We start from the raw sequence: 23,608 nt of genomic DNA, 5'->3' as shown, positions 1-23,608 counted from the left end.
AGGTTATAATGTAAAAATCTGAGTTGCAAACTATGTGCAACTAGAAAATCTTAGTTGCAATCTATGTGTAACTCGAAAAATCTTAGTTGCAACATACCTGCAACTTAAAATATTCCGATTGCAACTCATATGAAACTAGAGAGAATCCTAGTTGCAAGCTATGTGCAACTCAAATAATCCCGGTTGCATCACGCATGCAACTCGGTATATAACAGCTGCAATTACACATAACTTGAAAAATCTCATTTCCAATCTATATGCAATAAAAGGTTTTAGTTGAGCTCATGTGCAAGTAGAAGAATCTCACTTGCAACCCAAACGAGTAACTCAAAAAATCTTAATTTCGACCAACGCGGGACTATAAAATCTAAGTTTCAACTCAGGAGAAAAAACTCAGTTGCAATATATGCCCAACTGAGGCACGGTTGCATATGGTGTGCAACGTTGTGCAACTCGAATGCAGTTACAACCCGTGTGTTAGTAAGGTATAATTGGACACAGTATGCAACTGGAACGACAACTTATCACTTATGTGCAAGTTTTTTGAGAATTCGGCAGGTGAGCTGCTCGATATATTAATAGAAGAAGATTTGGCTCAGTTAATCAGGGAAACCGGGCCCAAAAACCATACAGAGTGGCCGAGTTTATGAGGGAAACCGGCCGAAAAAACCGCACAAAAGTCGGGGCCTCATCGCCCACACGAAACGAGACCACCGACGACCAAACACACACCACCAAACCCGGAGCCGCTGCTCCGACGTCCCCTGCTCGGAGGCGAGCCGCAACGCCGCATGGTGTGGACGACCTGTAGCCCAAGCTACCAAGGCGACCACCCGCAGACCACGAACGCCACGCCAAAAGATCCGGGGCCGCCGCCCCGACTTGCCAGCCACACCGACCACCCCGTCGCGTAGGCCGGGCCGACGAGCTCGCTACCCACGTAGCACGAACACGCCACCCAAGCCTTTCAAGACCATGACCACACCCCATGGAGTCATCGCTGCAAGACCATCCGAGGCCGCCGCCTCGGCGCACGTCAACCGTCCGGGGCCGCCGCCCCGGCATCCACCACCCTCGACGACAAGGCAACCAAGCAGCACAACAACCACACATCTACCACACCACGAGGACTACAGACTCCAAAAGCGGCGCCTTCAAGAAGGTAACGGCACAGAGTGTCGCCGCCGCCCGCTCCAAGGAGCAGAGGTTTTCACCCGGAGAACGCAAGAACTCGCGACAGCAGGAGACCAAGCTCCCCGATGAAGCCCTCAACAGGGAAAAACGGTACCCAATAGCACCGCCAACATCGGCACCAATGGTGCGAAGCTTTCGCCTGGAGTGTCAGCGCTGTCGTCTGTCGTCGGGCCCAACGAAGGCCCTGGCAGAAGAGGTGTCCCGCCGAGCAGGGTGCCTTGTAGCCGTCCACCAAACAGAAAACGGAGCTGGGAGGCGCTCATCGGGGCCCGCAGGGGCCCATCTGAGCCCGTAGGGGCCCATCTGAGCCCGCAGGAGCCCGCCGAACAGAGCCCTGCGCGCGAGCGCCGGCGGCGCACCAGGCAGCGCCGTGCCCGGCGGAGACCGCGGCCACCCCAAGCTGCAGGGGCCGCGCAGAGGCCGAACGACGATCCGCCGAGCAGCAAAGTCCGCAGCCGGCCCGCATCCCGCCGCCAGGGCCGGCGCGCAGAGGCGGCACCGCGTGGACGACGCAGACGCAACGAGGGGACGGCGGCGAGCAGGACGGCGGCGGGCCACGCACGGAGCCAGCGCGGACGACGGCGACCTCCGGGACCGGCATGGCGGCTTCCCTCCGAGACGGCCATGCGGGGGCCCGAGAGGCATAGATCCTCGCCGCCCCCGTCCTTGGCGGCGGCCTCGGGAGGCGGCGAGGGGGCGGGCAGAGGAGGTGGGGAGGTGGCGGCGGGAGGCTAGGGTTTCCCTCCCCCGTCGCCTGGAGGGGGCGACAGGAGAGAGGCCCTTATATGTACAAGTGAGATACAGTTACACACAGTGTGTAATTAGGAGATAATAAAAAATACTAATATAAATCAATAAGAAAGGGACGGGCAGAAAAAAATCTATATGGAAGGAAAAGAAGAAGAAAAAAAGCCAACCCTATATGTACGTTGCATCGCTTCCAAACTCACGGCCGGCCCGACAAGAAAAAAGAAGAAAAGGCCGAGCCACAGTTCTCCCTATAGGCCAGGCAGCGGAGCACACAACAGGGGAAAAGGCTAAAAAGAAATCCAGCAGAAATCCAGCGCTAATACTTACGTTACAGATCTAAAAAATTCAACTTAGACTTATTAAATATCAGGCGCCTGATTTCTAGCAAAACCGTTATTCTATCTACTGCCAGCCCAAAGATTTTGTGAATCGAAGCTGTGGTCAGAGGATCACGTATGTCAGAGGCTTGAGCCAAGGGAATCCTATATATGCACCATCATGTTCATTTCTGCAATGGATAGCCTGACTAGTGTGGTTATCAAAGCTCAAGAAGTGGGTGGATTGAGTCCATTATTTATCAAACTAGTGCTCGCAGAGCTCAGCCTTGTCCATGAGGCACTAAAAATCCTTGGTAAGCACTGAAGCTTGTGGTTTGTCTGTATAAATTATTAGAAATCTAGTGTTGTGGTAATCAGCGGAGAAGAGGAGGTTGTGGAGATGGTGACTTCAGTTTTGAATTGCCAGATTACTACTATCCCTTGTAAGTATCTTGGACTGCAATTATCCATTGGACCCCTGACAAGATCCGATTGGTAACTAATTTTGGACTGTGCTTTAAACTTCATGCCTGGCTGAAAAAAGGGCTAATAAACAGGGGTGGTAGAAAGATTTTAATTGACACTGTCATCTGTGCCAGCCCATTGACTGCTGGAGTTAAGGATGAGTTCATTTGGATTTTGGAGAGGATATGTAACCGGAATAAATTTAGCTAAGGCGGTTTACAACATGCTCCTGACTGGCCTTACAACATAGACTGTGTACCTCTGACCTAAGAGCACGCAAGGGCCAGCAGGATCAATCCTGAATACATTCCGATTCAGTGCGTGTATGAGAGAAAAGTACAGTATGATACAATGTGTTTGAGGCTCTGAACATCAGGGCGCACTGTCCTTCAAATACTGATCAGTTGTCTCCCCGGTGGCTCTTCGAGAGAACAAATATGAAGAAACCGAAACGATAGTCATGCTCGTTTGCTTTTGCTGTCAAGATGACTGAAATCAACAACTGTAGAACAAAAATTACCGAGAAACAGTTAAAGATTGCTTTGGTTGGGGCGCGCCAAGCCAAGTCTGCGGTGCAACGACAAGGCGACGCTCGAGAGCCCGATAGCAAGCTACCATGTGGGCTCTCCCCCATAAAAAATTAATTTAATATCGTGTGGACACAAGGGCCCACATATCAGATATTAAACTGATAAGAACAGATACTACACTTGATCTTAGCCAAAAGGCCGAGAAAGGTATGATTTGTGCTGATGCCGTGGGTCGGTTTATATAGCGTGTCTCTGCCGGACGGCGTTCGTGCTGGCCGATGTGGGACTATTCGAACGAAGGCAGAAGAAACACACTGCAGCGCATTGCGTTCGGCTGATTGGGCCTTTGATCCGGTTGAGGCCCAGTATAGATGGGCTACTTCCTTTTGTCCAGCCCGGTGTATAACACTATAAGCTCGGCCGTTCACCGATCCACATAGCTGGATGTTGGGTTTTTTTTCTCAAAAAAAAAAAAAAAGCTTGATGTTGGTCTTCTCTCTCAAAAAGCTGGATGTTGGTCTCGCTGAAACAAAAAAAGATGGATGTTGGAGTGTATTTTTGGTGTGAAAAATATTTCTATCGAAATATATATTCTTTGATGGAAAAGGAAAAAAATATTCCTACTTAAAATAAAAGCGACCCTGCTCTAGAAAATTGGGATGTCAATATTGAGCGGATGTTTTCCCGATCAACCAATTTAGACCAACCCAAAATTGCAAGGTGTAAACTTATTTTACCTTGATGTGATGACAGTTGTCATCCACCATCCGCTAAAATAATCGGATGGCTGGCAAGTCATCTACTTCGGGACACAAAAATCGAAAACCCACGTTATAATTTTTCAAAAATTATCCCCAAGCTTTGTATTCCTCACGTACAAGATAATGGTGTTCCTTCAAGCGGACTAGTGCAACAACAAGTTTGTTCGCCCTCTATAAACGAGAATATGATTTGAGGGAAGACACCTCTCAATGGGGTGATCGGCTCAATATATATAGGAGGATTACACTTGGAGACCAAGGAAACTACCAATACACGTATCAAACTAACCGCTATACATGTAAAATACGGGTCAGGTAGAACTATACAAGTTTATACTTTAACATCCCCCCGCAGTCTATGCGTCGGACGAACGCAAAGACTGTACCGAAAGTCCAGAAATAACTGGGACGGTAGCCCCTTCGTCATGACATCAGCAAACTGCTGCGAAGATGGCACGTGAAGAACCCGGATCTGACCAAGTGACACCTTCTCCCGAACAAAGTGTATGTCAATCTCGATGTGCTTCGTACGATGATGCTGAACCGGGTTGCAAGCCATGTAGACAGCGCTGACGTTGTCACAGAAGACGACTGTCGCGGTAGGAAGGGGACGCTGAAGCTCGAGAAGAAGCTGACGAAGCCAACAGCACTCAGCAACTGCGTGAGCCACAGCGCGGTACTCGGCCTCAGCACTGGAACGAGATACAGTAGCCTGGCGTTTGGAGGACCAGGAGACTAGATTGTCACTAAGATAGACACAATAGCCAGAGGTGGATCGGCGAGTGTCGGGACAACCTGCCCAATCCGCATCGGAGTACGCGGTCAGAGATGAGGCCGGGGTGGAGTGTAGCTGTAGTCCGAGGTCCAGAGTGCCACGGATGTAGCGCAGGATCCGCTTGACGAGGTTGAGATGCGGTTCCCGAGGAGCATGCATGTAGAGACAGGCCTGCTGAACAGCATGAGCAATGTCTGGACGTGTCAGTGTCAAGTACTGAAGAGCTCCAGCAAAGCTCCGGTACTCGGTGGCGTCGGCGACGAGAGGTCCATCATCGGCAGATAGTTTGCAACGAGTGTCAATGGGCATGACACATGGGTTGCAGTCCATCATTCCAGCACGCTGAAGAAGGTCGATGGCGTACTGTCGCTGAGACAAGAGCATCCCTGTCGTGGAGCGAGAAACCGAGATCCCGAGAAAATAGGACAGATCCCCGAGATCGGTCATGGCGAACTCACGATGGAGCTGGTCAGTGATGTGCTGTAGAAGAGCAGCGCTGGAGGCGGTGAGGATGATGTCGTCAACGTAGAGCAGCAGATAGGCCAGGTCATCTCCACGACGAAGAACGAAGAGGGACACGTCGCTCTGTGAAGCAACGAAGCCAAGGCGATGAGCATAGTGAGCAAACCGCTGGTACCACGCCCGAGGTGCCTGCTTTAAGCCATAGAGGGACTTGTGAAGCAGACAAACATGCTGGGGCCGAGCTGGGTCGACGAAACCAGGAGGCTGCTCGCAGTAGACCACTTCGTCAAGATTGCCATGGAGAAAGGCGTTCTTGACGTCGAGCTGATGGACCGGCCAGGCACAGGAGACAGCAATGCTGAGGACGACATGAATCGTGGCCGGTTTGACAACCGGGCTGAAAGTCTCGTCATAGTCGATGCCGGGCTGTTGAGAGAACCCGCGAACCACCCACCTTGCCTTGTATCGAGCAAGACCACCATCGGAGCCAAACTTATGCTTGAAGATCCATTTTCCTGAAACAATGTTAGCACCAGCAGGCCGAGGCACGAGAGACCAGGTGTGGTTCTCAAGAAGAGCAGAGTACTCCTCAGACATCGCAGCACGCCAATGTGGATCATGGAGAGCTGTCCGGTATGTTTTGGGAATGGGAGAAATAGAAGAGTGGACAGCGGAGAGGTTGAGCCTATCGACGGGCTTGAAGATACCGTGTTTGGCACGAGTAAGCATTGTGTGAGTATTTGACGCTGGTGGAGGTGGCGGCGGTGGCTCAGGATGGGCTGGGCTGGCACGTGTTGCGTGGCCGCGAGTTCGAGCAGGAAGTCGAGGGAGTCGGTAGGCGGCGAGGGTTGGGCGTGAGCAAAGGGAAAGGAGTTCTCGTCAAAGACAACGTGGCGAGAAGTGATGATCCGACGTGACGTCATGTCAAGGCAACGATAGCCACGGTGGGACGAAGGGTAACCCAAGAAGACACAGGCGGTAGAACGCGGTGCGAGTTTGTTGGCGGCGGTGGCGGACTGGTTAGGGTAGCACAAACAGCCAAAGACCCGAAGGTCGGAGTAGGAGGGAGGTTGGTTGTGGAGGAGAGTATAAGGGACTCGGAAATTTATGGGGTGGCTAGGGCGGCGGTTGAGAAGATATGTAGCGGCAGCAAGAGCCTCGGCCCAATAGGAGGGAGGCATGTGCGCTTGAAAGAGAAGGGTGCGGGTGATGTCGTTGAGAGTGCGTATAGCACGCTCAGCTTTGCCATTTTGTGGCGAGGTGTAGGGACAGGACATGCGAAGATGAATACCATGGCGGGTGAGAAACTCGACGAGCGTAGAGTTGACAAACTCCGTGCCATTGTCGGATTGGAGTGCAACTACAGGAAGTTGGAACTGTGTGCGTGCATAGGCAACAAAGTTAATGAGGATGTCGCAAGTGTCGGACTTGTGCCGTAGAGGAAAAGTCCACATAAAGTGTGAAAAATCATCGACGACAACAAGGTAGTATTTTAGACCAGAATTACTCGCAACAGGGGATGTCCACAAATCACAATGTATTAATTGAAAAGGACGCACACAAATAGTTTTAGACCTAGAGAACGGCAAACGGACATGCTTGCCGAGTTGACACGCATGACACACTATGGTATCTTTATTACATGGAAGAGAAAAATCTTTAGCTAAATGAAAGGCAGCATCACGTCCTGGGTGACCTAGGCGGCGATGCCACAGCTCGGTGGAGTTGGTGGAGGCGACAAGACCGAAGTGGGATGGAGAGCTGCGGCTGGTGAAGAACTCGTAGAGGGGGCCAGGACTACTGCAGCGAATGATCTCGCGCCGAGTTCGAAGATCCTTAACAGAAAAACCAAAAGGGTCATACTCCACAGAAACAGAATTATCAATGGTAAACTGACGAGTAGAAAGAAGATTTTTGATAATGTCTGGAACTACTAAGACGTTGTTTAGGTGAAAAGTGTGATTAGGTGTGTGAAGGATGGCATGACCGGTGCTAGAAATAGGAAGAGACACACCGTTGCCGACGGTAACATAGGAGGAGGAAGAAGTGTGGGAAGGGGAGGAGATTATACCGGGGTCGTTGACCATGTGAGATGTGGCCCCCGAGTCCATGACCCAGGCCGGCGTTGGAGGATCCGGCAGTGGAGGAGCTGGCGGTGCTGTTCAGGGCGGCGATGAGGGCGGAGCAGTCCCACGCTGGTGGAGGCGTGGCGGTGGGGTTGTAGAGCGTCGCCGGGGGCGGCGGATTGACGCCAAACGCCTGCCCATGAAGGGGAGCCAGCTGGGTGACGTAGGCCTGCTGCCCCGGTGGAACTCAGGTGGGCTGGCGAGGAGGTGGTCCGGCGGGCCGCGGACCCAGGAGGCCTTGTCCACCGGCCGGTGGTGCAGCTGGGCGCCAGGTGGGATGCACGGGCGGCATGGGCTGCGTCTGGCCCGTGTAGGGGTTGAAGCAGATCCAGGGGCCGGGCGCGGGTGCGGTCCAGTTGCCGCGCGGGTCGACGGGAGCATGAGTCCCGTTTTTCTTCTTCTTCCAGCGACCATTGCCGTTGCCGGAGCCGCCGCTTGGAGCTCCGCCGGAGGAGGGGCCGGTGGTCTGCCCGTACAGAGCGACCTGAGACGCCGACGGCATCCCTGGGAGCGAGGCGGCGAGCTGGTTCTCGCGGAGGAGCAGGAGAGAGCGCGTCTGCAGGAAGGTTGGGAAGGGAACCTGCATGGTGACGAGCGTGGTGATGTCGCTGAACCGCGGATTCAGACCGCGCAGACAGGTGAGGACCAGGGTTTGGTCGGTCACGGGCTGGCCGACGTCGCGAAGAGCGTCGGAGAGGGACTTGAGGCGGTGGCAGTAGGCGGCGATGGTGCGATCGCCCTGTGCTAGGGCACGAAACTCGGCCTCGAGGTAGACCGCGCGAGTGAGCTGATTGTCGAGGAAGAGGTTGCGGATCAGCGTGTAGGCGACGTAGGCGGTCTGGTTCGGGCCCATGATGGTGTCGAGGATGTCGTTGCTGATGGAGCCGTACAGCCACGAGCGGACGGTGAAGTCCAGACGCAGCCACTCGGCAGTGCGAGCAGCGGCCGGGGTGTCGACGGAGATGTGGTCGGTGAGTTCGTACCGGCCGAGGAGAACGCCGAGCAGCATGTCCCACTTGGCGAAGTTGGAAGCCTGGAGGTCGAGGACGACCGGGATGTGCGTTTTCACGCTAGCGACGTTGACTGCAAGGGCGGCCGGCGAGGGAGGCGCGATGGCGGGCACCACGGTGTCCGTGAGGGCACCTGCCGTCGAGGAGATCTGGGCGGGGCTCGTCATGGCGGCGGCCAGATGGGATCGGGAGGGAGGGAGGGTGCGGCGGAAGCACTTTAGGTTTTAGGAACGAACAACTGATACCATATAAACGAGAATATGATTTGAGGGAAGACACCTCTCAATGGGGTGATCGGCTCAATATATATAGGAGGATTACACTTGGAGACCAAGGAAACTACCAATACACGTATCAAACTAACCGCTATACATGTAAAATACGGGTCAGGTAGAACTATACAAGTTTATACTTTAACACCCTCGATGTGACGATCATAATAGCGAGAAATCACAAATTACAACAATACACATAGGAGACAGGTGGAGCACCGTTGATGCAAGTGTCAAGTCCAAACTTAATGTTGCAAGTAGGGTTGAAAACTGAATGGGAGCGTAGGAAACATGTTTTTATCGTTTTCGTTTCCAAATATCTGGTCGAAATCGCAAATGAAATCGAAAACCCAGAAAACGAATACGGAAGTGAAAATCACCGGAGATGAATACGAGAGGGTACGATACAAGAACGAACATTTGTCAGAACACATAGCCGTATAATACATCAGTTTGTACAACAAAAGCGATACATAAAGAAGTAGACAACAAGACATAAATAGCTCACAACTTCAACAAGGTGGCAGTTGAACATAAAGTACATACCTTAGTACTCCTAGGTACCGTGGCCTGGATACAAATGTGATGTAGGCCCTAGCATCATGTATTCCATGCCCTGATGAGCAAGCGAAATCACCAACTTGGAGTACTACTCAATACATAGGCATGGTTGGGTTACATTTTCGGAAAATTTCCATATTGGTTTTTTGGAATTTCTTTGCTGTTCTTGTTTTCGTCCCATCTCCCATGTTCTCTTTTCTATTTCCATTTAGAATATTCTGTTTCCGTTAGGTCTCCTCAAAATACCCTTTTGGCATCCATTTTTGCTCTCTGTTTCCCTTTTCTCCGAAAATGGTGCGGGAAGTTCCCGTTCCATTCTCAACCATAACTGCTAGTAGGATGTTGTTGAAAAAGGAAATGGTTGCGAGAAGGGATTATGGTGAAGTTGAGGGTTCAGCCGTACCATTTTCAAGGAAACCCAAAGAAATACTGGACTGAAGATAAGAAGAAGAAGCTCTCTTCTGTAGAAGATGATGATGACGTTTTGTTAATGCAGCGGATAAGTCCCTAATGCTCCCCCACCTTAATGTCCCATCGCAAGATTGAGCAAAGAAATGCGGCTCCAGTATATTGTTTCTCCTTTGCTGTCACAGTCTCTTGTTTCTCGAAGGTCATCTAAAAAATCTATGTGCCTCAGTCGCCCACTGAGTCGAGAGAAAAATGATTTGATGTCACAATCGTATAAACAGACTTCCCCCAAAAAGAAAAACATGAGAGCGAAACATCTACACGCAATTGGGCAGCCAAGTAAATTAAGCACCTATGAACAAAGACAGAGCAAACAATAAGCAAGGTGTCGCTGGCACGCCGTGACACCACCCCTGGAACGATGGAAAACGACTGTGCAGCCCGTTCAGTTCAGCTTGTGTGTGCCCAAATGCCAACCCCAGCCTCAAAGCTACCTCGTCTTTGATTTTAAAAAGGCAACACGGTGGAACCATAGCGTGAAGGAAACGAAGTGCTGGTGATATCCAGAGCTGTAACGTGTACGCTCGTCGGTCTCACTCATGGATTGTCACGGAGCGAAGCGCCCCGAGCCGTGCCGTCTCGTCCCTTTTCTGTTGTTTCCTTGCACAGCTTCACACCCACGGAGAAATGTTGTTTGAGAGCACTACACGCCATGGTCATAGAAGTCGCACACTTTTGTTTCCTTTAATTACGCGGTACAATATTGGATGCGGAATCTGGCGGTGCTATATTTGACATCTGCATTTGTTTCTCTATCTAGCTGGAAACGTAACGAAGAAGGCATGTGTATATATTTTGTACTGCATATGTGCTATGTTTCATCACCATAATAATGGATATAGAAGTTGATGTGACCCTCACATATATGCTATTTTGTTGCATAACAAAAATACGTACGATCATCTTTTCTAGAAGGCACACACTAATACTTGAAGGAAGGTAAGGCCATTCCTAGAATTAATGCCCCCACTAATAGGTATAAACATCTCGATTGGGCGAGCGTCTGTTTTACCTATTCTTTCCTTTGATTAAATTTGGACCTCCACAGTAGAAACAACGTCGACGTGCCACACGCTGGGCCTCCAACGACTTAGATGTCAATGCCAAGGCCTGCTGTGGAGGTGGAACATGAGCTTCACAGCCGACACGAGCACATCACCATGCAATGCAAGGACAACACAATGAGCGCCAACGAGCATGTCCTCAAATACAAAGGTGGCCGCACTCCAGCCTCACCAGTCCCTCTCCCCCACCTCGATGGGCTCCTCCTAGCGCTTCTCAGAGCGGTGCAATACTCAGCCTCGACCTCACATCCACAACATGATCAAGGGTAGCGGAGGAGGGTTGGGCCAACGAGATGGATGGATTGGCCGCGGGGTGGTTGCACATTGAGAGAGATGAGTCACAAGAGAGATGATAAACACAGGAGGGGAGAGAGAGAGGCCGACATGGGGCATTGGGTTAACTATTGGGCCGGTGTAAGGGAAAACCATGTGGCACATGCATGTGGACATGTCAGTGCACCCTTAGCCAACCCGGAAAGTTGGGAGCTTTGGAGTGGTACTAACACTGTTTGTCCAATCTGGCATTTCTTTTTTCCATATACTTGAGAGACGGATGGTGGGTGTGTTTTGTGGCCCACCTTGGAGATGGCCTAAGGACACAATGTTTTTACACAAGAGTCTCCAAAACAATTTTTGACCTTTTGAACCCACAATTTTGCAATTTTTGTGTAGCAAAAAAATATTACATATTATTTAGCAAGACACTGCAAATATGTAGAGAACACACACGTTATCTATGCAAGCAACATATTCTAGATTTTCCAAAACTTTAAAATAAATAAATCTTGAGATACCAAGTTCACTAGAGCCGAGGAGCATGAAATGCCGCACTCCTCTCCGGGGTACAAAAATAATCTTTAGTACCCCATCTAGATTTAGACAAATCTCAGACATCTGTTTATGGAGTGAGGTAGTATAACTTTATGATTCAAGTGCTCCCTTTGATTTAATTTAATTAACTTAATTTTATGTAGATATGGATATATCTACACGTTGTTTAGCTCTAGATACATGCATATCTACACAAGTTGAGTTAGTTAATTTAAATTACTTTTTAAAAATTCCTTATTATTGCGAATCTCAAACAGGTCCTGGGAGTGGGCAAAACTTGTCACACAGGCCCTTGGTCCAAGCATAAAGAAATGGACGGGAGCGTCGCCCCACTCTCCGTCACGTGCTTGCCCAATGGCCCGCACGCACTCCTTGCCAATCGGGTCCCACCCGTCGCGCGACATCTCGGCCGGCCTCCCATGCTCTCGAACCCTGTCAGAAACCGGACCCCACGGCTCCTCCTCTCAATCACCTCCCACTGACATCTATGCCCCACTCGGACGACCCCACATGTCATAACCCACCATCGCCCCACCTTCGCGTAGAAAAAGGAGAGGCGAAACCCCATCGTCTTCCCCGAGCCAGAGCCCAGAGCAAGAGAGCCTCACCCTCACGCCATTGCCGGCCGTTCCAATCCGCTCCCCAGACCCCAGCCCACCCGCGCGCGATTAACAATCCGAGCTCCACTATTCTATTCCCACCTCCTCGCCCTCGTCGCGCCAACGCCGCACTCCAAAGCAACCCCCTTTCCCCGCCCCGTCCCTGTCGCCACCGTCGGCTCGCCCTCCCCGGCAAGAAACCCCAGCTTCTATAAGACAAGCCTCCCCAATCCGCTCCCATGGCGCCCGCATCATCAGCCTCAGCCTCCCTGACCACCATCACCACCCCGCGCGTCTCCGCCTCCGCCGCCGCCGCCGGGAGGACCAAAAGCGGCGCCCTTTCCCTCTCCACCGGCCCGCGCCGCGCGCCGGGGATCTGCGCGGCCAGCCCGCACCCGAGGCGGAGGATGGTGGCGGCGGCGGCGGCGACCGAGATGGCCCCCGCCGCGAGGGGCGAGGGGGGCGACAAGCCCTTCGTGGAGGAGATGCGGGCCGTGGCCATGCGCCTCCACACCAAGGACCAGGCCAGGGAGGGCGAGAAGGAGCCCCAGGCGCCACCCGTCGCCAGGTGGGAGCCCACCGCCGAGGGATACCTGCGCTTCCTCGTCGACAGCAGGCTCGTCTTCCAGACCCTCGAGGACATCGTCGACCGCGCCGCCGTGCCCTGGTGTGAGTGGCCCGCAATCAAACCCTCCCTCCCTATTTTTGGTCTTTCTTCCGTGTCCTGCTTTTTGACCAGTTAGATTTTTTGCGGCCTCTGTGCGACTGACGGTTCCACTGACGGTTTGTGTGTGGTGGGTAGCGGTTTCGTGCTACGGTTTATTTACTCACAATAATCCATTCATCATATTTCCTTTTGCTAAACTTAAATCGAATGTACGGACAAAGAAGAGCCAGGACTGAGAAGCAGGCAATTGTTTTGCAGTTCCTGGTTCTTCTGATGTCTTTGAAAGATATGTTATCCTGATACTACTAATCATGGCTTACTAATCCAGATTAAAGGTACACAAAGATTTTGAGCCCATGATTGTTGCATATGCTCTCGAGATAATTCATAGGAATTTTGTAAAACCGGGTATTATGATGAACTTTCAGTAGAATGCTGTACGATATCTTTGCTACAATAAACATGTGATGAGATATACGTCAGTATTAAACACAAGCAGCGTATCGAGAGCTTGCAATGGAGGTGATTGGGGCCACAATTTTTTTTATAAAACGTAGGTGTTTACCTCTTTCAAAGAGGCCTGCTGGATGCTGGCATAAGATTAGCGCCAGATCCAAATATCTGCACTTCATGATATCATGTTCGATTCTTTAGGTGATTCCACAACATTTGTATCTAAAATTCTCTAGGAGAAACACTTCGCTTCAGTTATTCTCACTTCCCAATTTGAATAATTTCGCCAACAATTTATAATGACAGATGCTCATATATCTGCTAAAACTTATTTAGAACTGGTGTGTTTTCATTTGCATTTGCTTGTGATATGGGTGTTGTATTTGTACGCTTCACAAATAACCGTAGTGGTGTACTGATTTTTTCTCTACTTGGCAAATATGTTGGAAGCTACATGTGCCATCTTATTCGTGTATGGTGAAGTCTCTCCATCTGGAATGATAATTGAAGACTTATTTCCATTGGTGTCTTGCAATGCCTTTTTCGCAATGTGTATGCTTGAAAATCAGTGCTCCAAAAGGCGCTAGGCACAATGACGGTGGCAGGGTGGTGTGTAGCGCATAGCCAGTGCTAGATGGCTGGCTTATGTTTACATCACTGTTTGCAGTGCAACCCCCGTCTCCTCATTTGTGTTTACATCTCCTGTATCACGCCACTTAGACATGGGAAAATTTGTGTGCTTTACTGTTCTATATAGTTTATTGTGAAACATGAAATCAGAAGTCAATATATTGCCTCTTTTTTTTTACCTGAATATATTGCCTCTTTGACATAAGCACATAATGTCCAAATTGCCTACGTAGGGTTCAGGGTTGTGACACAAGCTATTTATTCCAGGCACTACAAAAATTGTTTTTTTCCATGCTATCAGCATCCTGCTACTGCTATACGATGTCATGCAATGCACCATTGCTTTATTTCTGAGATGTTAGGAAAGATCAAAATAAAGATGTTGAAAATGGTGGAGGGCTAATTCATTATGTGATTGTGATAATAATTTCAGTTGTATCTGTCAGGAACCCTTCTCTCATACCAACTTTCAGTTTTACGATGGTGTTGTTAACTTGTTATAATGTTTCCACCGGCTATTGGTTATGGACTGATTTTGTCTGTTCGATGTGAGAAACTTTGTTCTTGTTAATTTTTTTTTTTTTTTTTTTTGGAAAAAAGTAATACTTTGCGCAAAATAGCAAATAAACCACAGTTGTAGTTTTAAATTTGAAGTTGGACATATCTGGATTGTCTATATCCATCTGGTTCGATGAATGGATATTTTACTTGCATATTTAGTTTGAACTTGTGAAATCCATGGCTGTTTACTTTGGCCACCTTCAGTTATGCAACAAATCTTGAACAAACAATAGACACCTTTAGTAATAACTTGTGAAATCCATAGCTGTTTACTTTGGCCACTTTCAGTTACTTTGGCCACCTTCCAGATTTAAGTTGGACACCAAGTTGCTTCGCATAGTTCTATTAACAGTAACACCATGTGGTCACTCAGTTGGAACTGGAAATTTCTAGCTCAATGGATTTTACTTTTTTATTCTGGTTGGAACAATAAACATCGTAATTACTGAAATCTTGAAGTGGTTACAGCTGTTCAACTTTTCTGCCGTAAATTAAAGTTCTCTAGGAAGAAGCTGGAACGCCTCTTTCATCATATTTTACTAGATGCTGCTGTTTGACATTCTAGTTATCTATACCTTTCAGATGCAGAGTTTCGGAATACTGGATTGGAGAGATCAGAGGCACTGAAGAAAGATCTGGAATGGTTCAGTGAACAGGGTCACACTATTCCAGAACCATCTGCTCCTGGCACTACATATGCTTCCTATCTGGAAGAGTTGTCTGAGAAGGACCCACAAGCATTTATCTGTCACTTCTATAATGTGTACTTCGCTCATACTGCTGGAGGCCGAATGATCGGCAAAAAGGTACCACTTTTCAGAACATAATCTTATACCAAAACGTTCATGTGTGTTTGAATGGCTTCCCATATGTTGTAAAGAATTTGTTGTCGACACGGGTTCTTACCTCTCAATAGTCTGCTTTTGCTGATTGAAATTCAACATAAGGTAGCAGTATGATATAACTGTATTCACCTCGTTGGGGGTCACCTTATACACATCTGTTTTATATCTCAAACTTCTGGCAATGTAGATATTTTTACATTCATTCTATAACTGGCCATTTCGTTTTGGAATATGAATCTTGTATTTTATTTATCCAAATCAGGGCATCTTGGCCGCCTGTAATATGTCTGTGTGGTGTGTGTGTGTGAGTTATTTGTTCCTCCATCCTTTAACCTGGTAAGCATGCCCTCCATTCATTTCAGGTTGCTGAGAAGATTCTGAACAAGAAAGAGCTGGAATTCTACCAGTGGGAAGGTACCCTGTCCCAGCTGCTGCAGAATGTCCGCAGCAAACTTAACCAAGTTGCTTCTGTAAGTCCAACAGCCTCGATTCTGTGTTCTTATATTCTATCTGCTCGTTTGCTCCGAGGATTAATTGTCTTGACCCGATCACATTTCTGCTCAGAACTGGTCCCGGGAAGAGAAGAACCACTGCCTGGAGGAGACTGAGAAATCATTCGCCTATTCAGGAGATCTCCTACGCCAGATATTCACCTGAGTGAAAAGTGATGTCCATTTCGTTTCATGATAAACATTGTAAATATTAAGCCATGTATGTGCACTGGGGAGGAACATGCTCCGCTGGGCTTGAACTGTCTTGCAATCAAATTGTCATATACTGAATAATCCTTCATTGCATTTGTCTAGGGTTTGTTTTCTTGATCATCCATTACTCAGTTGTGCTCCCTGTATGAGGGAGTGCGGGGCTTTTGCAAATCTCCCATGGCGCTTACTTTCTGTATAGACTGATCTCGTCTCTGCCTGATTTTCTTTGACAGAGTTGCTCATTTTGTGCATAAGCTACCAAAAGCAGGATAGTTAGGATTCTATATGGGCTTAAACTTCTTGGATAAGCTTATACAGGTGCAGTTGAACTCTTCTCTCTGTTCATCTCCTGTCAAAGTAGGGAAATCATAGTTTATGTAGCACAACAACGTGGTCGTAATCCTAGTGGCTTCTCGAACGCTCGCATGTTACAGCGTGCATTATCTGCTGGGTTTGCATTATCTGCTGGGTTGGAAGATTATAACCACTTATCTGCCTGGTTAGTCGCACTGCTTCAGGCATATGCACCTATGATTCAGAGATAGGCCGCGGCCAAGGTATGAGTGACCTCTTGTCACCTAGAAATGCAGTGATGGAAGAAGATCCTGAAGCATTTTGGTACTCTGTGGGTTTCATGAAGAAAGCAAGGTACAATAGGCTCGATGAGGTTGGAATGAAACGACATCTCTTAGAAGTTTTCATTAGGCCTTCCATCAAAATACTCACTTCATTTACATATATTCTGCAGTTTTTCGTTTTGTTGCCTATCATGAGTAATTACTTCTTTGTTTCTACCAGTTTGGTTGGCCTGTGAGGCCGTGAAGAATTAACAGCCTCTTAGCTATCTCAAGTAACAAGACATGCATGTTAGTACATCATTTTGCTCTTCCCCTGTTGTGCATTATCTCTACTTCTCTACTACTTATAAAGGCACAAACTTGTGTAGGAAAATAAAATCTAAACCGTCTATCCTGGTTGATCTAACGATCTAAATTCACCCGTTCTCCCCACCCAAAATTCACGTTACCTTCCATCCGACGGACGGTCAACGGCCCACGCGGCCACGCCGAAGCCCCGCATGATCTCGGCCACGCCTGGATTGCCAACGCCCACGCCCACGCCCGACTCAACCGACATGGGCGATGCCTACTTCCGCAATTACAGCGATGCTGCTGCGCCTCAGTCGCATTCGCCGCCGTGTGCCCACGATCGCGCCGCCGCTCCTCTCAGGCGTCGCCCCGGGACGATCCTGCCAGCAAGAGGTGCGCGCGGATTCACGGTGACGACCACGTTGACTGCCGCCGCGCTCGACATCCACTCCGCGGGCATCAGCGTCTCCTTCCCCAATTCAGCCGACGCTCCTCCGCCATCTCGATCTCCATCCATTCTGAGCCACGGTCCAGTTCATTGCTATTGCATGATCCCGTTGATGTTCTCTTTATTTCCCATGCACCAATTCAATCTTCTGTCAATGTAGCATCGCGGCTAGGATACTTCATTGTACTTGTGTGATCCACGCCCTACTCCTGTGGCGGGATCTGGCCGCAGCCTGGACGCCTCCACGATCGATGACTGCATGAGAGATGCTGCCAGCGTTCGCCTCCGTGAGGACCGCAATGGCGACACCTACATAAAGCTCGGCCAACACATCACGCAGCTGGTATGGAATTCAGCCGTCTGTATACGTCTAGATTCATTTGGGCGTTTGCAGGTTCAATTTGTCTGTTAGATCACGTAATTTTCTTAGCAGCTACTTGTTCTAAGAATATGTGGTGTGTTAGAGGAATACGTCCAACTATGAGGGATGTTGACGAGATGCCCAGTCCGCTGGGGTGTCCAGGAATGATACTGGAGAATCACCGGAAATTGTTAGTTCTGTATCCCTTCCCTTGTATTACTATATTTCCATACATCTTCCTGTGGGAACTTAGCTACTGCACAAAGTACACATAATGATCCATGATGGTAGATTAATTAACAAAACCCCAAAATCCGAATTATCAATTTATCATGCTTCGTGAAGTTGCTTCTAATTAAATGGTGTATTCATGTTTGAATCAGACAATTGATTTACCCTCGGTTTGTGTTAATTTAGAAGAAACTTTGACATGAAGCTTTTCTTTCACCTTATCCTGGAGCTGTATAACTTTGCAGAATCTGATCCTGCCCCACTTACAAGTTTTTCTCTTCCACAAGCTCACGCAGCCACAACACCTGGTGGGCAGAAAGTTGATGTTAAGGTTCCAATAGAAGAAAAGACTGCAGTTTTGCTCGAGTCCACTTGTCTTATATTTGAACTTCTAAATTATGACAACAAAGTTCATTTTTTTTTTTCAGATTTATCCAGATTTTTGTTTCCCTTTCACCTTTTTACCATGTCTTGACTTACAGGTTTTTTTTTTGGAGAATGTCTTGACTTACAGGTTCAACATGACCACTTAACATATACTTCTGTAAGAGATAACACCACTGGGGATTTATCAGTGAATGCTCTTCATTATATCTTCTCTACATTTGACTACAGGTACAATCAGTAAATGTGAGCAACATTCTTTTGTTTATTGTACCTTGTTTCCTTTTTTCTTAACATGCCACCTTCTCTCAAGTCAATAGCTACGTCGAACATGATGTTCATGTTTCTATCTTGTTTCATTTACATCTCCCCCGTGTAAGCTTGGCATAATAGTTCAATTTGAGAAATTATAAGACAATAATTTTATCTTAAGCTCCCTTATCTTCTCTTTCTAAATAGGTGATCCCAATTTCCTAGCTTCCAATGAAGCCACGTCACCTCATATACCTGCCCACCCCGTCCGCAACATGCCCCGATACGCCCCGTGGGCAATCCTCTCGACGCCACGCCCGAACGGAGGCAGAACGACCTGCGCAGACCTTTTCCCATCGATCTGTGCCGCCCTTCCTCGCCAGATGGGCCGATCTCTGCTGCCCTTCCTCGCCAGATGGGCCGACACCAGCCCATGACCCAGCCGACTCTCTTCATCTTCCTCGCTTACCCATCGATCTCTCCCCCACCGGCTCCGCCTCCGTCTTCCCATCGCCACCGCTCGCACGACTCCGCCTCCGTTCGGCACGCTAAAGGAGCCCAGTCCATCGACACGCTTTCGTCTCATCTTCCCCACGGTTATGGCTCCATTATTATAGGCACTATCGCCTCAGACGCCGCCGCGACCCATCGTCTCCGCGCCACAAGAAACGGACTCACCCAGCATTCATCGACATCCATTACCTTGCCAATGAAGAAGAAACGGCTCCATTAATTGAGTCCCTGCTGCCATGGTGCTTAAAAGCCTGCCTCCTCGCACCTTCATATTCGACACTGGCCTCAGTCGCAAGGTAGCTGAACGCTCCTAAATTTCCATCCTCCCCTGAATATTTGTAGCCCCAGCTCATGTTTTGATTTGCCAGATCGCGCTCCAGCTCCAAAGAAACCTCAGCTCATGTTTTTGACTTGCCAGATCATGCTCCTGCCCCAAAGAAACTGGACCTTTTGCCAGATCGCTTCTGTAAGTTGATCCTCCATTTTTTCATATGTATCACTGGTAAAGCTCTCATCATATAATTTTCTTATTTTCGTTGGATGAGCATATGCATGTATGGATTGTTGCTCTCGCTGATCGCATCTAGCACCCAGCTCTGAGTTCCATTAGCTAGATCAGATGAGCACCTTCCTTTTGTTCATGTGCTTAATAGAACAAGAATTTTTCTGCGCTATATATTTTCCAGTCAAATTGTCTACCACACTATAAATCGAACCAACAATGCCTGCTCTTCGTTTCAAGTCAATTTGCATGTGTATGATCTGCAGATTGAAATCTCGCCTGGTTGGCATTCAGTACCCTGCAGTCGGTGACCCCCTGCCTGGCGTCACTCACACCGTTGCCACCACTGAACTAAACCAGTCAGCCTCATCTGAGATAACCGGCGCTCCATGTACAAAGCTTTAATAAAGGTCAGTAGGATAGTTTTGTCCCTTCAAATCTGCTGTCCTACTTTCTGAAGTCCAAGTTCCGCTCATGATCTTTGGATGCATATGTTATATACAGACTTATTTTGTAGTCGCTCACAGAAGAACCTTCAGAGAAGGGACAAAATAAGAAATCCACTGTAGCAGTTCTGCAAACACCCAATTTTACCTTTACCCATAGCTGTAAGATCTCTATTGTTCTAATTAGTGTTCAAATTTAAGACTACTTCTTTACAACTCTGGTGCAGAAAGAAGTGTCAAATTTCCAGAACATGAAGAATTTTAACGTCTGGTTGTGAAACGGCATAAGTAAAAGTAAGTGCATCTTCTCAATCTATCATTCCCACTTTTTATTCTCAAGCAACAAACATTAAACAAGGGCGACATTAAAATGTATTATGAATTTTCATGCCCAAACAAAATTATCCTAAAGTTCTGTTCCACGCGGCTAGCGTTATTACAAAAGTATAACCTTGCTAAAACTGCTGTTTTTTTTTATACCAAATGCAGGGCATGGCCACCAACTCAGGGAACAACCTAAGAACTGCACTGGCTTCTACCTAAGATTAGCTATATTATTTTGCTTAAACCAAGAATTACTGATCTCAGAATTGATCCCATTTCAATTGTAATCTAGAACTCTCATTAGCGGAATCTCATGACGATCCAATGCATGTATATCTCCATGAGTAAGAACTACACATTATCATATCTCTTTTTGGCGGTTTCTATTTGATAATGACAAAACCAGAAACAGTGATAGTTAATAGTTACCGACAAACTATTTGTCATCATCATTTCAAATCATCAATCATGTTTAAACGTTTTAGCAAATAAAATCATCGTTTTCCACTAATCCTCTATCTATACATTACTACAAATTTCCGCAGCAACGCGCGGGGTATCGTCTAGTTAAGTTTAGGAGAGTGCTGAATAAGGACATGTTCGATGTTTGCAATTAAATAGTAAGGACATGTTTGATGCTGTCCAGATGCATGTAGCAGTTCCATCGTCCTGCTCCGCTTCTGGCTCGGTGGTTTAATCTTGAGTTCCTCATGTGATTCTCACATGAGATAGGATGATCTTCCCTGAACTTGAAGTCTCAGAACCTATTCTCCTCAGCTAAATCTCTCACATAGGACGAGATTCACACTTCGATGCTGATGCGGCAATGGTGAGAGTGCGAGAGTATTACTGGAGAAAGTAAGTCCTTCAATTATATGATGCTTATATTATTTGTCAAAAAATATGCAATATGCGTTTTTTTCTGAAATTTTGCGATTTTTTTTCCAAAATTTGATATGTTAACCTTAGATGATATTACTCTTAAATTTTGTGTCGTACCAAATTGAGTTATGCTAATCTAAAAATATTTTGTTCATTGCAGATATCATGGCTGCCCAAGTACAAGGAAAAGGAAGCTCAAGATTGAAAAGAACGCTGCTGCCGGGAGCTGTAAGATATTTTTAACAAAAGATAAGACATGAATCATGTGAAGAAAAATATTTGTATATGCCTGATTTTGAACGATTTTTTCTTAAACATCATCTAAATCTGTGTTCTTTATGCAAATAATTTTATTTAGGTTATTTATTGTTATATTGAAACTACATTTGAATCTCAAATTTAACATAACCTCACGAAAGTAGCATTATTATATCTTGCAAACGTTTGGCTTCACGATTACTGACTAGCACAGTAGTACCTAGACTTATTTAGCCCAGAAACTGGGCAGGAATTTCAGACGGCTGAAATTTGAAGTGTTTCATGTTCTGATTTTTATTTTCGGATAGCCATTGCAAGGCTCAAGTTAATGCAGGTGGTCTATGGCTATGCATTAGAGGTTGCCGCATATGTTTAGATGACCATGCATTACTTTTGCTCATAACAATCTCTTGTTATCTTATAGTTTTTCTAGGAAGTGCCAATGCAGAAATATCTCCAATCTGCTTTCCCTTTGAAAAAATCGGGATAAATGTATTATAAACACTAGCTTCTTTTTCTTTTATTTTCTTTTCACTATATTTAATTCAAAAATCATTGGCGGATACGTGCATTGCACGTGCCTGATTACTAGTTTCTTTTTAAAGACTCTTCTCTGGAAGGACGGGGCATGTAGCGGTACCACTGAACTTGTCATCTTACTTTTTTCTTCATTCTTTGTACAGTCGACTCTCCTACCATTTCTACAGGTCTTCTATGAACATGATGATCACTGACTTAAATACTAGACGTTCATTCCAGGTAGGTAATAGCATTATGTATATATCAAAACCAAATATATTTACAAAGAGACGAGAACAGAGTGATAACTGTGCCTATCCTCTATGACATCGAAGAAGAATTGCGGAATCTAGGTACTACTATCGACATTCATGTGCTTCCCGTCAGGGAAATATTTAGACGCCCATCATATACAGCTATATTTCGTCGCAAAGAACAACTTTCAATCTCTGGCAAGGATTGTCAACACGCGTTCTAGTTGTTTCAATAGCTGATCCAAAGGCTCTCTATCCTCACTTTGCAAAATCTGAATTGACTTGATGCTACTCCCTCCGATTCATATTACTTGATGCTAACATAGATGTATCTAGATATATTTTAGTTGTAGATACATTTATTTTAGCATCAACTAATATGGGTATTTCTCCTTGGGTACCATCTTTGTTAATCTTTTTCTAGCCAAAGATGGGTTTATTCATCTCTTTACAATCTTTGGGCACAGCCAAGGAATGTTAACTGACTATTGATAACTATTATTTGCTTATTAAAAATATATTATTAGGATTTAGTTGGTTGTCCTTGCAACATGTGTGATAAAATACACATTAGTCTGGGTGTATAGATGTTTATTCTGAATTTTATCTAGTATGACAGTTCTAAATAAGCATGAATTATGACTATAAAATATGTGATGTGTATGTGTCCATCTAAATTTTCTCCTAAAATATGAATGATATGCAGCTCTTGTTAATCGTCCGAACCTGCATATTTTAACATGTGAAATTCTTCATAACCTTGTCGATATTTTAATCGTATGTGTTTATGTTTGTTGTAGCAACACACAAACACCTTACTAGTATGAGTTAGTCCATGTTGAACTTTTTTTTTTATGCGGCGCATCAGTTAATAAAGAGGGAGATAGTGCGAAGAAATAGCTATTATACATTAAAACTAGAAAATTTAACATCAAATGAAAATATTATGAAATTATATAAATTTTCGAGATTCTACAAATATACATAAATAAGATGACATACTATGATACTACCTAGAATGTCAACGGGTCTATAGAGCATCTCAGCCGGCAGCGCGCCTTCATAAAATCGCCGGCATGCGTGCCGGCAGTAAGCTACTGGGGGTGCTGGTAGCATGCCATATGCTATGGTGAGCCATTTTACACAGCGGTTAGACTCAATAGGTGTGCCGGAAGCAAGCCATGTAGGAACATAAAACCGGAGAGAGAGAAAAATCTTTTGGAGGGGGGTCTCACTGTGACCTCACACATGCGCTGAGTTGGTGTTTGTAACAAGCGCTCCCAATATGAACCCTTTGTATCGGACGCGGATTGAGTTCGT

General features: G+C 46.9%; 1 protein-coding gene, 1 long non-coding RNA gene and 1 other non-coding gene across 3 annotated transcripts; 2 read left to right on the top strand and 1 right to left on the bottom strand.

Moving 5' to 3' along the window:
- Positions 1-3,272: 3,272 nt before the first annotated feature.
- On the bottom strand, positions 3,273-3,467 carry LOC127318186 (U2 spliceosomal RNA). The gene has a single exon (XR_007861741.1). It is a non-coding gene; the product is annotated as a U2 spliceosomal RNA (small nuclear RNA).
- Positions 3,468-12,153: 8,686 nt separating this feature from the next.
- LOC127313525 (heme oxygenase 1, chloroplastic) lies at positions 12,154-16,138 on the top strand. The gene is made up of 4 exons (XM_051344015.2): positions 12,154-12,854; positions 15,079-15,302; positions 15,704-15,811; positions 15,906-16,138. Exons 1-4 carry the CDS (start codon positions 12,425-12,427, stop codon positions 15,996-15,998), a joined length of 855 nt encoding a protein of 284 aa, XP_051199975.1. The 5' UTR covers positions 12,154-12,424; the 3' UTR covers positions 15,999-16,138.
- A 3,739-nt stretch (positions 16,139-19,877) lies between these two features.
- Positions 19,878-20,829, top strand: LOC127313529 (uncharacterized). The gene is made up of 3 exons (XR_007859055.2): positions 19,878-20,015; positions 20,110-20,345; positions 20,541-20,829. It is a non-coding gene; the product is annotated as an uncharacterized lncRNA (long non-coding RNA).
- Positions 20,830-23,608: the final 2,779 nt, after the last annotated feature.

The sequence above is a fragment of the Lolium perenne genome, chromosome 7 (genome assembly GCF_019359855.2).
Source record: "Lolium perenne isolate Kyuss_39 chromosome 7, Kyuss_2.0, whole genome shotgun sequence".
In the NCBI taxonomy this organism is placed as follows: Eukaryota; Viridiplantae; Streptophyta; class Magnoliopsida; order Poales; family Poaceae; genus Lolium; species Lolium perenne.
This window is presented reverse-complemented; position numbering and strand designations above follow the sequence as displayed.